Genomic DNA, 13,135 nt, shown 5'->3' with positions numbered 1-13,135 from the left:
GAAGTACAGTGTGGATCAGAGGCACTTGCCTTCCTCTACTTAGGGAAGTATTTATTTATCTGCTGGGACTCAGCAGACTCCATTTCCACCCACTTCAACTCAGGGCTGGCCCTATCACTTGTCAATCCCCTTGGGAAGCCCACAGTGGCAGAGCAGCAGCAACACAGAGCCTTCATCTCCTCCTGGTGCCTCTTGCTGTGGGTTTTGGGAAGCACATCCAGCAATGCTGCTCCTCCCACCCTGTGTGGTATCGGTGTGATACTGTTGTAGCTGTGCTCCCATCCTCTGGGGTGAGGCCTGGGGCAAGGGCAGCAGTGTGGGGAAAAAGGATGATGCAGCCAGCGTGAGGACGTGCCACTTGTGAGCGCAGCGCAGAAATGATGGAGCGTGCCTGAGGAGCTTGTTTAAGGACCTAAATAATTCACATCCCACTTCTCCCAATTAATACATCCAATGCAATGAGTGGAGCCAAAAGACCATTTTGTATTGGCCAACGAGCTGTCCCAAAGTCTCAGTCCCTGGCATGTTGTACTTATTGTGGAAATTACAATGGCACAAACAGAAAGTACGGTAATGCAGGATAAATAAGAGATGGACTTGAAGAAAAGAAAAAGGTCTTTTCATTTACACATTACTGGTAATAGTAACTCCAAGAAAATTAATTCCACATTCAGATCTTGCACATCATACATAGTCAGATTTACTCCTAAGTGGCATGTTATCAAAATTTCCAGTGGCATTTCAGCTGTTCATTAAACTTTACTGTAGGACATTTATTACACAGCTATAAAAGCAGCAGTAATCATTATAAATGCAAGCTTTCAATGTTTCTTTCTCTATGCTTAAATCCTTTTTATTGTCCTTTTTTTCCCCCACCACTACATCTAATGAAACAGAGACTGTAGCAATCAGTAAGCAAGGAGCCACCTCCTTCAACGGCAGCCCATTATCTCCTCTGGTTTATACAGGAGATGGGAGGTGTGCACAGATTAAGTAGCCCCCTGTAAAATATGGTTCTGGATTTGTGTCAAACTGGCCAGTTGCATAGTGAGGAACAAAAACAAAACAAAAAAAGGTAGCTGTGCTAAGAACCTATATCTGAAATAAAAGTGGAACATCTACTTTTATGAGAAATTCCTTTGTTTCAAGCAGAGTTGGGAAATTAATATGCAGCACTAAAGCCTACAGAAAATTCATTTCTGTACTGTTTGCGGTGGCTTTCCATGACACTTCCATGAGTATTTTACGTGTTTTTTACTCTGGCTGCCACAGCAAAATCTTTGTGCTGTGGATACTTGCATCTTGTTCTGTTGGTTCCACTCTTCAAAGGACGTGTGGAGATTTCTGTCTGGCAGTATCTGTGCATTGAGTCTTGTGATGTGCTGCAGTGTTCTTGCAAGCTCAGCTAATCAGTGGGCAGCAACAAGCCTCGGGTGACGTATTTGATTAACTGGCAGCTAATCAAGCTTATTTGAATTTTGCATGTCACATATTGGCAGCAAACTGTTCACATCATAATCATAAAATAAGTTTTGAACCAATCTAGGAAATGCATTTCAGGCAATGCTGATCAATTTGCAGATCTGCAGTGTGGTGAAGTAGGTCACATGCATCAGAAACATTATGTCTGCTGAATTATTCATTCTACTTTTTTTAAATCCAATAACAGGCAGTAAATTTTTTTCTAGGAGTTACGTGGTTAGTGTTAGTTACCAAAATGCTGTAAACAAATGTAACCATTACTAACAGTTGACTTTTCACCACTTTTTCTGCCTTTTTTTGAGTAGTTAGGAGCACCACTTATTGTGATGTCCAAAAACCTTCAGGTATTTCGTGCGAAATCAAGTGGTGTAAGGAGTCAAAGAGTATGGAAATGGCTGCTGTATTGCACTGTATACACAGTGAAAATGGCAAATGCTTTCTCATCATCTAGTGACAGAAGTATCAAGTAGTTAACATAAGTTTACATATTTTTGTTAGGCAGGTAAGTAGCAGCCAGAGAATATGATACTGTAGAGACAGCCATGATTTTATTACAGTACTGGATCATTCAGAAACAGACCCAGTTTCTGAATTCCTTAGGTGAGTGATTACACAATGGAATCATCTTCCCAAAATGCATTGACAATCGTGCATGCCACTGGGAAATTGCTGATACTAATTACCATCATTAGATACTTGAATACGAAATATCTGTAAATGCTTCAGGTATTAGACATAAAATGGATTCTCTTTTTTCAGGTCAGCTGTGCATGTATTTCTAAAGACTAGGAGACAAAGATTAAGCCTGTTAATTAGGTTACAGACTTTTCTTTCATATACCTGTAAGCATCTCTGTGAGATTTCCATTTTAAAATGGAAAATTTAGTTAATATTTTAATAAGTGTGCTTTGTGATACATGAATAATATTTAAAAATCCTAAAATATATCAAAGACTCACCCTTTTGATACTTTATTCATTGATGAGTTCTTTCAAAAGATACATCCCCCAAATTATTTGTATTTCATGCAAGTGTATTTCACACACTTTTTGTGACTCACATCTTTATAGGATGCCTCAGATTGTGAAGGCAGCACTTAGCCAGCACATTCAGATGATAAAACATCTCACAGGTGGAGGACTGTTTCTAGCTGACTCTTAGCACATATGGCAGGAGTAGAGCAGAAGTACAAATTCCCTGGGGAATGGCGGGGGGGGGGGGGGGGGGGAGGAGGAAGTTGTTGTTTGTTTTTGATTACTTGTACTGAAAAACTAGCAAATAACTAACAAAGTTATCATTTCAGAAATACAATCGTGACTTTTAAACTCCTAATTTGACATCATTGTGTAAAGCTACTTCCTTAGCATACATTTTGTTAAATTGCGGCTTAAGCCAGGTCTAAAATAAAATTTAAAGCATATCAAACCTTACCAGGTGACCTATGCTGTTGGAATGATTTCCCCGGTTAAGGCATACTATGAGTGCATTTTGCATGGTTTATATGACCTGCCTGCCCTATTGGCCTGTAGACCCTTGAAAGCCCCATGAGAAATGGTCCTGTTTCATGAGTACATACATGAGAACATGTCAGAGTCACATCACCAGTAGCATTTTGAGATGTGGATGTTCAGTTCAGATAAATGTAGCATCATCCAGCTGATCAAACTATCAGGCTTCTTCTTTCTTTACCTGTCTCCCCAGCTGGTTTTGATGGTTGCTGCATCCATCGCTGTGAGGCCACAGGGCTTTCTCTGCTGCTCACCTCAATGTTTCTTCCTGTTCTTTTAAAATCAACTCATGAGGTCATTTCAGTGTTGTCACTTCAAAAGTCCCACATAGTGGAAGGGTTGCCGGAGCTAGATGGTGTCATTGTCAACACAGTGTAAAATTTTTCCATTCTGCTGTCAGTAAAGAAAATGGAAGTGATTTTGCCATTTACGAAAAATGAAAAGAAAATCCTTTCCATCCTTTTCTCTTCCTTCCACCAAATAAAAGGGTGGGGTAATCCAAATAAAAGTACTGACATTGCCTTTATTTTATAAATATACAAGGGCTGTGTCGTGACTTGTTCAAGTCATGCTGCTCCGGTGAAAAACATCCGGTTATTCTCACTCCTAGTGAGGCCATTTGAATTTGATGGAATATATTTTTTTCTTTCTTTTTCTTTTTTTCCCCACCTAAAACTCCCAGGATATCCAGTGAACACTCGCCAAAGCTTCAGATCCGGAGCCACAGTTACCTGAGGGCGGTGAGCGAAGTCTCCATCAACAGGAGCCTGGACAGCCTGGACCCTGCAGGGCTGCTGACATCCCCCAAGTTCCGCTCCCGCAACGAGAGCTACATGAGAGCCATGAGCACCATCAGCCAGGTGGGTGGCGTGCACCTGGGGCAGCCTGGGCACTGATTGCAATAGGAGAAACTGGACTTTGCTTTAAGTGGTGCCCACCAACACTGTCATTACACAGGGTTCTTAAGGGTCTTGTGCTTAGTACCGCCAATCAAAATCTTTTTAATGCCCCCCAAAAAAAGTTTGTATGCTGAGTGAGATGCTAAAGTAAATTTAGGCTGTTAATAATACATATTCCACGACTTTATTAGAGATTTTACTTTTTTTATGCTATTTTATACATTCTTTACCTTGTGTACCTCCAAACTTTTCACCTAAATAGTACAAATACTGTCTGTATTTTTGCCCTGAAATCCTGTAAGAAATTTTCATGCTCCTAAACAAGAAGAAAAATGAAGTCCGCTGTGACAGATTCAGTTTATGTGTTTCAGTGGTATAAAATAGCCTGTCTTTGCATTTAGCATGCTTGTACAGTTGAGTTCATAGGGAACAGATCTGAAAGAAGTGTAAAAGTGCCAGCACACCACAGGGCAGAGGGCCAGTAGTATTTGCTCTGTCCCCAGGTTCTTCGGTATGATTTTTGGCTCGTTAACCTAAGCGGATCATTTGGGTAAATCAGTTGGATGAAAGAACTTCCTTACGCTAGTCCAGAAGTGCAGCAGGCAGGATTTGTGGTGCCAGATACTGATCCCTTCTTGACATCAGTGACACCAGGACTTCAGCTGTGGCCATAACAAATACATGTGCCATTCAATATGGAGCTGTAGCTTCCCTTTCTGCAGTATAGTACATTTAGACACATCAGAGTATTCACCTGTGTTATTTTGTAGTGAGGCGCTTTGCATAGGGCATGGGCTGATGCTCTAAAAGGAGGGTCAGGATGTACCTAGGAGAAAAAAAGCACAGAAATTCAGGTCTCAGAGGCAACTACGTGAACATTAGGTTGGGTTACTTGTTTAGCTGCACAACTAACACACAAAGCTGTCAGCCAAGGAGTGGTTATCATCTGCCAAGGTGAACAAGTTTTTTTGTTTTGAAAATGCACTAATTCAGAGATAGTTACTTGAGGATTGGATATTCTCTGTCACAGTAAGATTATTCTTTGTGCTGTACCACCTAGTACTATTCTATTGTTTCTAAAGTAGTTTTCCTTTGAAAAAAAATGCAGTTTACTCTCTGAGATTTTTCAATTAAGTGTACAAAGACTCCGCAAAACATTCTTCTTGGTAATATTAATCCTGGAAGAGAATTTCTAATGGTTTTTTTTTCTACCGTCCTAATGTAGTCTTACCTTCTCCTGCTAACTTGGCCTTCTACATGCTTGAAAACTAACAAAATCCTCAAGTGATGGTTTCCATCTGCATGTTTCCTACAGTGACAATTACTGTGCTTTAATGACAAGCTCGGGGCTCAATTCTCAGTTTAGAAACATGAGCATCCATTACTAATTAAGCCAAGGTAAATGGTTTCTCGATTCTTAAGACCTGCAGGAAGTTTTTGAATGTTCTTTGACCACCGTGAGCACAAGTCTTTGTCACCACCTAGTGTCTGCTGCACAAAAGGTCGAAGGATTCTTTTGCATCTGCTCTCAGACAGAAATTTAGTTCTACAAACATTTTTTCCCAGCAGCAAAGCTGGTTCTCTTATCAACCTCCTCTTCCCAACTGTTTGTTACCCTCCAGCTTTCCATCCACTCAGGTTTTTATCAGTGTGATTGCCTGTGGGTTGCATTGATAATCTACTGGGTTTAAGCTGACCCTTTTTGGATTTTTCCTCACCCTGCAATGAAAGAGTAATTTTTGTTTTACGTGTAGTGATCACTATGATCAACCATTCAATCTCTGCTGTGGGCCCAGGGTGACTTAAAACAGGAGCTGTTACGACAGCTCCAGGCCTCCCACCAGTTTGAGCAGTAGCCAAGAACCCAAACTCTGCTGGATCTTTGCCCAATGCTTCTGTCTCCCCTTTTTGTACATCTTTTTTTTTTTTCCCCTCACAATTGCTGCTATGGGATGTCCCGTTCACCTTTTGTTGCGTGCAAAGGGATCTTCCAACAGGTGTTGGCCATTGTGCCGCTGTAGCTCCAGAGTGTTTGTGCCGGGCGGCGTGGAATATCCGTGTGGGAGATGCACTGACCCTGCCTGGTGTCTGTCTGCAGGTGAGTGAGATGGAGGTGAACGGCCAGTTCGAGTCCGTCTGCGAGTCGGTGTTCAGCGAACTGGAGTCTCAGGCGGTGGAAGCGCTGGATCTGCCTATGCCGGGCTGCTTCCGCATGAGGAGCCACAGCTATGTCAGAGCCATCGAGAAGGGCTGCTCCCAGGATGATGAGTGCATTTCGCTGCGGTCCTCATCGCCGCCGCGTACCACCACCACGGTGAGGACCATCCAGAGCAGTACTGGTGAGTAACACAAAGGGAAAGCCAGAGCGGGGAGGAAAGGGGGAGGTACATCGGGTGCATTTCCATCAGATCAAGCTTTTCTCTGCCACACGCCAAGCCCTTAAGAGAGTCTGTGTTTCACCGGGGAGCTGGACGGACTAATCAGCCTCAAACCACACACAGACTGATGCAGTTGTGGTTCCTTTCTGTGTCCAAGCTAATTTATTCTGAGCTAAAGGCACACCAAGGTCACGTCTCCTCTCACTATATTCCCCAAAAGAGCAATCACAATTTGGCAAGGCTGAGCAAGAATGCTCTGGGTTAGCAGTTCTGCTGGCTGTGACCAGCAGGGGAGGGTCCCTCTGAGGAGATCCTCTACAAAGCTGAAGTGATTGTATAAGTTACTGGATGTGGTTTTTACTGGCTTGAAGAGACTGTTCCAGCTCTCTAGGCCCCATATAAAATGTGAGAATGAAGAAATGAAGAAGCAGTCTGCAGTTCAAAACATGCATGTTCACATTTTGCTGTTGCATTCTTTCTGCAGCTCAAACTATTCAAGCCTTGCTAGAGGGAGAGGTTTTGGAGTAAACATGAGACGTCAAACCTTCCTTTTAATGTTTGACGTTGCTTTTCTTTTGGAAACAACCATGATGAATTTCAGATTTTGCCACCAAAATAGTGCTTAAGGGGAAGAAAAACCAAGTAAAACCAAATTCCAAATCTGCCTCTCTCATTCAGGGAAGCAAGAGGCAGGAGCCATTGCTTATGTGTGCTCTTCCCTGTGGCAGGATGAGAGAGAGCCTCTTTCTTTTGACTTCTGTGCAACCATTCCACTGTTTTACACAAGCTTCATTTACTATTCATATACTGTTCGTATACTAATCATATTCTTGACTAATATTGACTATTATATGTATTTCACTGTACCTACTATCTCTTTTGCTGTATTTTTTCATTTCTGTTTTCTGTATACTTTTGTCCTTTCGTGTGTTATCTCACAGGTGCAGTTGCTTATTCCTTGTAAGTCTTTTTTAAAGCTGCGTGTCAATTGTTTTATGTCATCAAAGAACACTTTAAATCCTTTTACCAAAAATGTTCAGCTGAATTAAAGATTTTTCTAAAAGTAGCAAATTGGAAATACATTGGCAGTGCAACACAAACATCAAAGCCTTTTTAACAAATGCTGCAGAGCAGTTCTCATCTAAATCGCTAAAGAAGTAGTATTTACATGACAGCATATCTGCTATGGAAATAGCCCTTGTGAGCTCACAGGGTTTGCACCAAACCACAAAGACAGGATTTGCATAAGGTGTGTGCTATTCACTGTGTGGTATTAGTTTGTGTCAAACGTATTCTGAGGCAAAAGCTGAAGGATGGGAGTTTTCAAGGATTTTTCAGTGTGCACTCATCTTTGTTAGATCAGCTTGGGTTGATCCCAAAGAGGGGTTTCTGTTCTGTGAGAATGGCTTCGATAACATTTTTCCTTTGTAAAAATAACTGTGATCATTGATTCAGAAGAGAATAACTATTTTTTTATTATCTGTATGTAAGAGGTTGTTCCTGTCACTTAGGAAAATTATGCCTGTGTCTGGGGATGAATGTGTCTAAATGCAGATGGTTGGCTGTGTGTGCCAGCCAAAACCACTGGAAAACATGAAAGAGGAAAATCTGTACTGTAAACTATCTCTTGTATATGGTCCCTTTTTTGTAGTGCAACCCTAGAGACCTGATCTCTTCTCTGGGTAGCTGGCTTTATTTAAAAAATCATATGAACAAAACTGTGATATTGAAAATCATAATCCAGTGAGTATGTCTTTGGTTATTCTGGGTAGTCAAGCCATTAAAAGCAGAGAGGAATGATTTGCAGTGCTCTCTCTGGACATACATAGAAGCATTTAAAGATTGCTGTAGATGCCTATTTTCTGCTGTGGGAATTTTACTGAGTTACCTTTTTGATTTTCTAATTTTTGGGCTCCAAGGGCCTTTCCCTTCCAGTGATAGCATTTCAGACAACTTGTCTCTTTCAGTACCTGACTTACATATCACTATCTGTTTAATGGGGTTTAGAATTGAATTAATTCTATTCAAAAGCATCTATATTGACTGCCTTGGTGTTGCCTGTGCCTGGCTCACAGAAGAGAAATATGGAAGGCAATGTTGATGATTTCTATTAATATCTGCTTCAATAAAATGGGAAATGGCACAACAACTAGGCAGACATGAAGAAAGGAGAACAGTATCTCAGGTTTGTCTCCAGTGAGGATGCAGATGTTTTCATGGAAGACATGGGAGCAGTTATGATGTAAAAATGGTTTTAACGTCCCCATGTGAGAGAACAGTCCTCCTACCCCTAAAGCATCTCTGCCTGTTCAACCAAGGAAGACTCCTTTCATAAACATTAGCAATTCCCTCAAGAATATGGCTTTGAATTCACTAGTATCAAAGCTGTGATCATACACTGATATTGAGAATCTCTTCGACAGCTGAAAGTCCCGGAAAATGCCAGGTTGATGGTGGAAAAGACAGGAGAGCTGTCAGTTTACTGGATTAAAAATCTTTCCTCTAGAGCAGTGATCCGCAGCTTTCCAGGGTATCTGGATAAAGCAAGAGCTATGGACAAAAATCACACTTTGCCTGTTAGCCCTGGCTGTTGTGGTGGCAGCCTCAGGTTTTCATTTCCTTTTGCCAAGTCGTGTTGGCGGTTTAGTTCTGCAATCAGGAATTGCACTTCTAGCTCAGTTCCTGGGGATGTGCCCAGTCTAACTAAGACTCTCTGCACTAGCTATGGCACAGAGCTCAGCTAAGGGTGGCTACCCACCTGGTGGCCTCTGCAGCCTGCACTGGCTCTAGCGCTGTAGGACCTCTGAGGAGTGCCTGCAGTTGAATGAAACTGAGCCCAGGTGTAAAAAATGGTGGTGGAGGCACAAACCTGATGTCACCAGAGGCGTGAAATGTCACACTGTGAGTGGGGAGGCAAATCCTAACCTCACCAAAATCTGCTACCAAAGTTCCTCCTAATGTCCAACCTAAACCTTCCTTGGCACAGCTTGGGACCTCTCATCCTGTCACTCTTTGCCTGGGAGAAGAGGTCAATCCCTGTGTGCAAGTTAACACATACAGCTAACGATGGCAACCACCAAACCACAGCTGAAATGCAAAGAGTAGAGTTACTGCATTACCTCACCAACACTGCTGGGCAGCAGAGACAAGGGCTCTGTTAGGCTTAGTTCATCCTGGTGAAAAGAGACACACAGGGCCACGGGCTCCACTGGGCTCCATCCGTTCATCCTAGCACACAGTAGCAGGGAATGCACTGCCTGCCCCACATATCAAAGGGCTTTGCACACATGCAATTTATCACAAGGCTGTACTTTTGTGGTACCTCACTTCCAGCAGAAGGCTCAAGCATGTCTCTCAGTCTGTTGTCTCCACACAGGAATTCTGCTTCTCAAAACCAGCAGAGGATGAACAACACTAGGCATAATAAATGAGCACTCTTTCCCGCTCTGACATTCTTAGCATTCCCAGCTGCAAGGTCACTTTGAGCAAAAACTACTCCCTCCTTGCCAAATCTTCTGGTTTTAACCCTTTCCTCCCAACACCCCACCTGGCTACAAACTCCCTTCATCCTTGTTTTTAAATGAAGGGTTTTGGAACGAGGAAGACAAAATGCAATCTTGACACTTTATATGGAATTATAAATAAGTTCTATATCACAACGGCATCATGGCTTGAAAGCTAATCCATTGAAAAGCTCCATTCACCCTCATCCTGACTGGGGCCATCCCTGGGAGCAGGGCTGTGCAGGCTGGAAGGCAGAGCAGCTCTGAAGTGCAGACATACGTTATACACCATAGGCTGCACTAAAAATTTACACCCAGGTCATTTGATCTCTTCAGAGGTGTTTAATGAGCTGTGAGTTATTACATAATTTGATCCCAGGTTATTTGCAGATGCAACTATTGTAGCTGAAGCACTTCAGCCAACAAATCCAGTCACTAAATGAGTAGCCTTTTAACAATTTTAAGTCTGTGAATCATTTCAATGAGCTTGAGGATTGCAGTAATTAAGAAACAATGAAATGTTAAAGTAGTCTAAAGAACATCTTTCTCCGTTGTTTATTGTGTCTATGTTTCTAAACTTTCCGTATGTAGCCCGTGCATGATCCTTTGCTGCAAAGAAACCTTATGACATTGCGAGGGCTTAGGCATGAGCACACGTGATTATAAATATACAGTATAGCATAATATACAAATATGTAATGATATCTCTCTAACAGAGCTCAAGTAGTGACATCAGGAAGAACTCTGCACTAGATTGCAATTCAGGACCTATCCTCTGTAGAGTTAGGTGAAGAGAAATATCAGAGTTATTTGCAGCAATGCCATCTGGTGATTCTCAGTAATATTACACTTCTGCTTAAAAGCAAAATAAATAAAAATCCCAGGGAAATTGTGCTGTGTAGCCAGTAGGGTAAAGAAGGACAGAGAGTTACCACAGTGTATGCTAATTACAGTCTTTCAGCTGAGTAAGCCATTTTGCTTCCATTCATTGGAACATCCGATCAAGACGAGTCAGGTATTTTGTGGAAAATCTCTAAGGGGCTGCCTAGCCAATTAAAAATAAATAAATAAATAAATAGACATTAAAAATGCAAACGAGTCTCTAAAAACTGACTCATGCCGGGCAGAATACAAAAATAAAATAAAATCCTGTGGATAAGGAAGCTGTAACTGACTGTGTGCCAGATGCAAGTCGTTTGGATTCCTCAGAGCTGCCCTATCAGAGACTGCCCTGTTAAAAAGGAAGCAAGGAATTAGGATTTCACATGTGATTTCCAGTTGAAGCTAAAGTTGGTTTCTGGATCTGTACCAAAATTAATGTATTTCCACAGAGGGTCTCAAGAAATATAGCTACATTAGGGCCTTCACGCAGATGTTGAAACTGAAAATAAATCTGAAGATTGTAGAAAGCTGTTTGACAAAAAATTTACATGGTTCATTTCCTCTCTTTCCTTGAGTAATCCTAAAATGTGTTCTGCCTTTGGATCTGCTATCAAACTGCTTAAATCAGCACTTAAAAATGTTTTCCTTTACTAATGAGGATCTGACCTTGGAGGAGAACATTGTTTCCAATTTCAGAGGTATCTGACTGTAGATAGTATGAGTTTCATCTCGTCTATCCCAGTAGTCAGCTTGATGGATGTTAAGCTCCACATCACACCAAAAAAACACCATTTTTATTAAGCCAGTGAAGGTTTTTAATGAGAAATTCAGAAAGGGTGAGAAAAGGACTTTGTTTTGTAGGCCATGGCCTAAATATTTTTTTCCACATCTGAAAACGTAGTTTGGAAGAGTTTGCAGCACTCTCCAACGTTATAAATGTGTTTCAAATACAGGGCATGAGAAACCAGTATAACCCATCTTTACTTACTATTCTGATTCTTTATTTGCATGATACACTTCTCAGCATTTGGGCTAAGGCTCATAGTGAGGTAAGAATGTGAGAAAGGTCTTAATTATTCAAAACCGTGAGCTTAAAATGTCTTGAAGGGATATGTTGCCTTACTTTGTGAACATTTCCAGAAACACAGAACAACTCTGCTGTTTTGTTGAGACAGCACTTGTCTGGTTGATTTTTTCCAGCTGTCCAAACAACTTGGACATCTCTAGGGTTGAAAATGGGTAAATCATACTTCTGCCCCACCAACTGTGCCAATGTCCATATGTCTCTCATGCTGGGGAGTGCCACGCTGGGCACGCACTCGAGATGTGGCCTCAGCAGGACTACGCCTCCCTCAAACCTCCAGCTGTGCTTTGGCAAAGCCTGGCATGCAGTCAGCAGTCCTCAGTGCAAGGATACACTGCTCAGCTTGCTGCTCTGTACGACCCCGTTGGCCTTTTGAGATGCTGGGAGTAAGAGGCCATCAGACCTGTGAGCTGATAGTCTCAAATGAAATGAGAAAGAGCATGATTTTGGAGAAGGAGAACTTTAACAGAAATCCCTATTGTTCTATGCAAAGAACTATTAAGTGAATTTCTTATCAAGTGAAGCACACATGAAGAGGACACAGGGATTAGTTACTTTAAATGTAATGTTTCATTATTTGTTAATCTTGCATTAATTTCATTACAGATATGAAAAATATTGTGGAAGCCCTTTGCATTTGTTTGTATGGAATGCGCTTAAATTCATTTTTCTATTAATTCGTTGCTTTTGATTATAGCGCACACACAAAAAGTGATAATCATTTCCAGTGTTCAGATTTACACTGTTCTCCCTAAAGGTGTACAGGGCATGTTGGGATTTGAACTCTGCTTTAGTTTCAGGCTAGGCAGGTGTGTTATCAAATGCACCACTACTGGAGTTTTTTGTAGGGATGTTCAGGACCCCAGTGTCACGGAGACCTCCCAGTGTGCTAATGCAATGAGAGAGTCCTGATCCCACGATTGTGTACCCCATGCCTGTGTGTTACAGCACCTGAATGTCCAGCATCTAGCTGAGAAAAAATGCCAATTGATGTACCGTAACAAATGTACGGGAAGTCATTACAAGCAAAACAGTAATTTAAAAGTTGTTCTGCTGACTGAGCACTGCATGCCTCAAGTCTCATTAGCTGAGAATTAACATTTTTCTGAGCCCTTAAACGAGGGTGAAACCTCAGTGATTTTGCCAGAGTCCGAGAAGCAATGGATTATGGCAAACAGTCTCTCCTGCTCACTGCTACTGAGCAACTCTGCCCTTTGCCAGCAGAATCACAGATCTGCCTCAGACAGGGGCTCAGCTCTGGTGTCCTAAGAGCAAACTCAGGTGCAGGGCAAGACTGGCGTGATTTCAGCAGCTCTGACTCAGCACTCTTGTGGATCTGTGGTTTTGGGGACAGTGTTACCTGACTTGAACACTTGAGAGGTAGGAACCAACCTTCTTT

General features: G+C 41.9%; 1 protein-coding gene across 6 annotated transcripts in view; it reads left to right on the top strand.

The window, feature by feature from the left end:
- Positions 1-13,135, top strand: part of DLGAP1 (DLG associated protein 1) — a 407,039-nt gene that overhangs the window by 307,579 nt on the left and 86,325 nt on the right. For all 6 annotated transcript variants that reach the window (XM_040080998.2, XM_040080984.2, XM_040080969.2 and 3 more), the window contains 2 exons: positions 3,673-3,850; positions 5,988-6,228. In XM_040080998.2, coding sequence (XP_039936932.1) covers positions 3,673-3,850; positions 5,988-6,228 — 419 coding nt within the window. The remainder of the gene's footprint in view (positions 1-3,672; positions 3,851-5,987; positions 6,229-13,135) is intronic.

Source organism: Hirundo rustica, chromosome 1 (assembly GCF_015227805.2).
Source record: "Hirundo rustica isolate bHirRus1 chromosome 1, bHirRus1.pri.v3, whole genome shotgun sequence".
Classification (NCBI taxonomy): domain Eukaryota; kingdom Metazoa; phylum Chordata; class Aves; order Passeriformes; family Hirundinidae; genus Hirundo; species Hirundo rustica.
The sequence above is the reverse complement of the archived record's forward strand: the minus strand, read 5'-3'. Positions and strand labels throughout refer to the sequence as shown.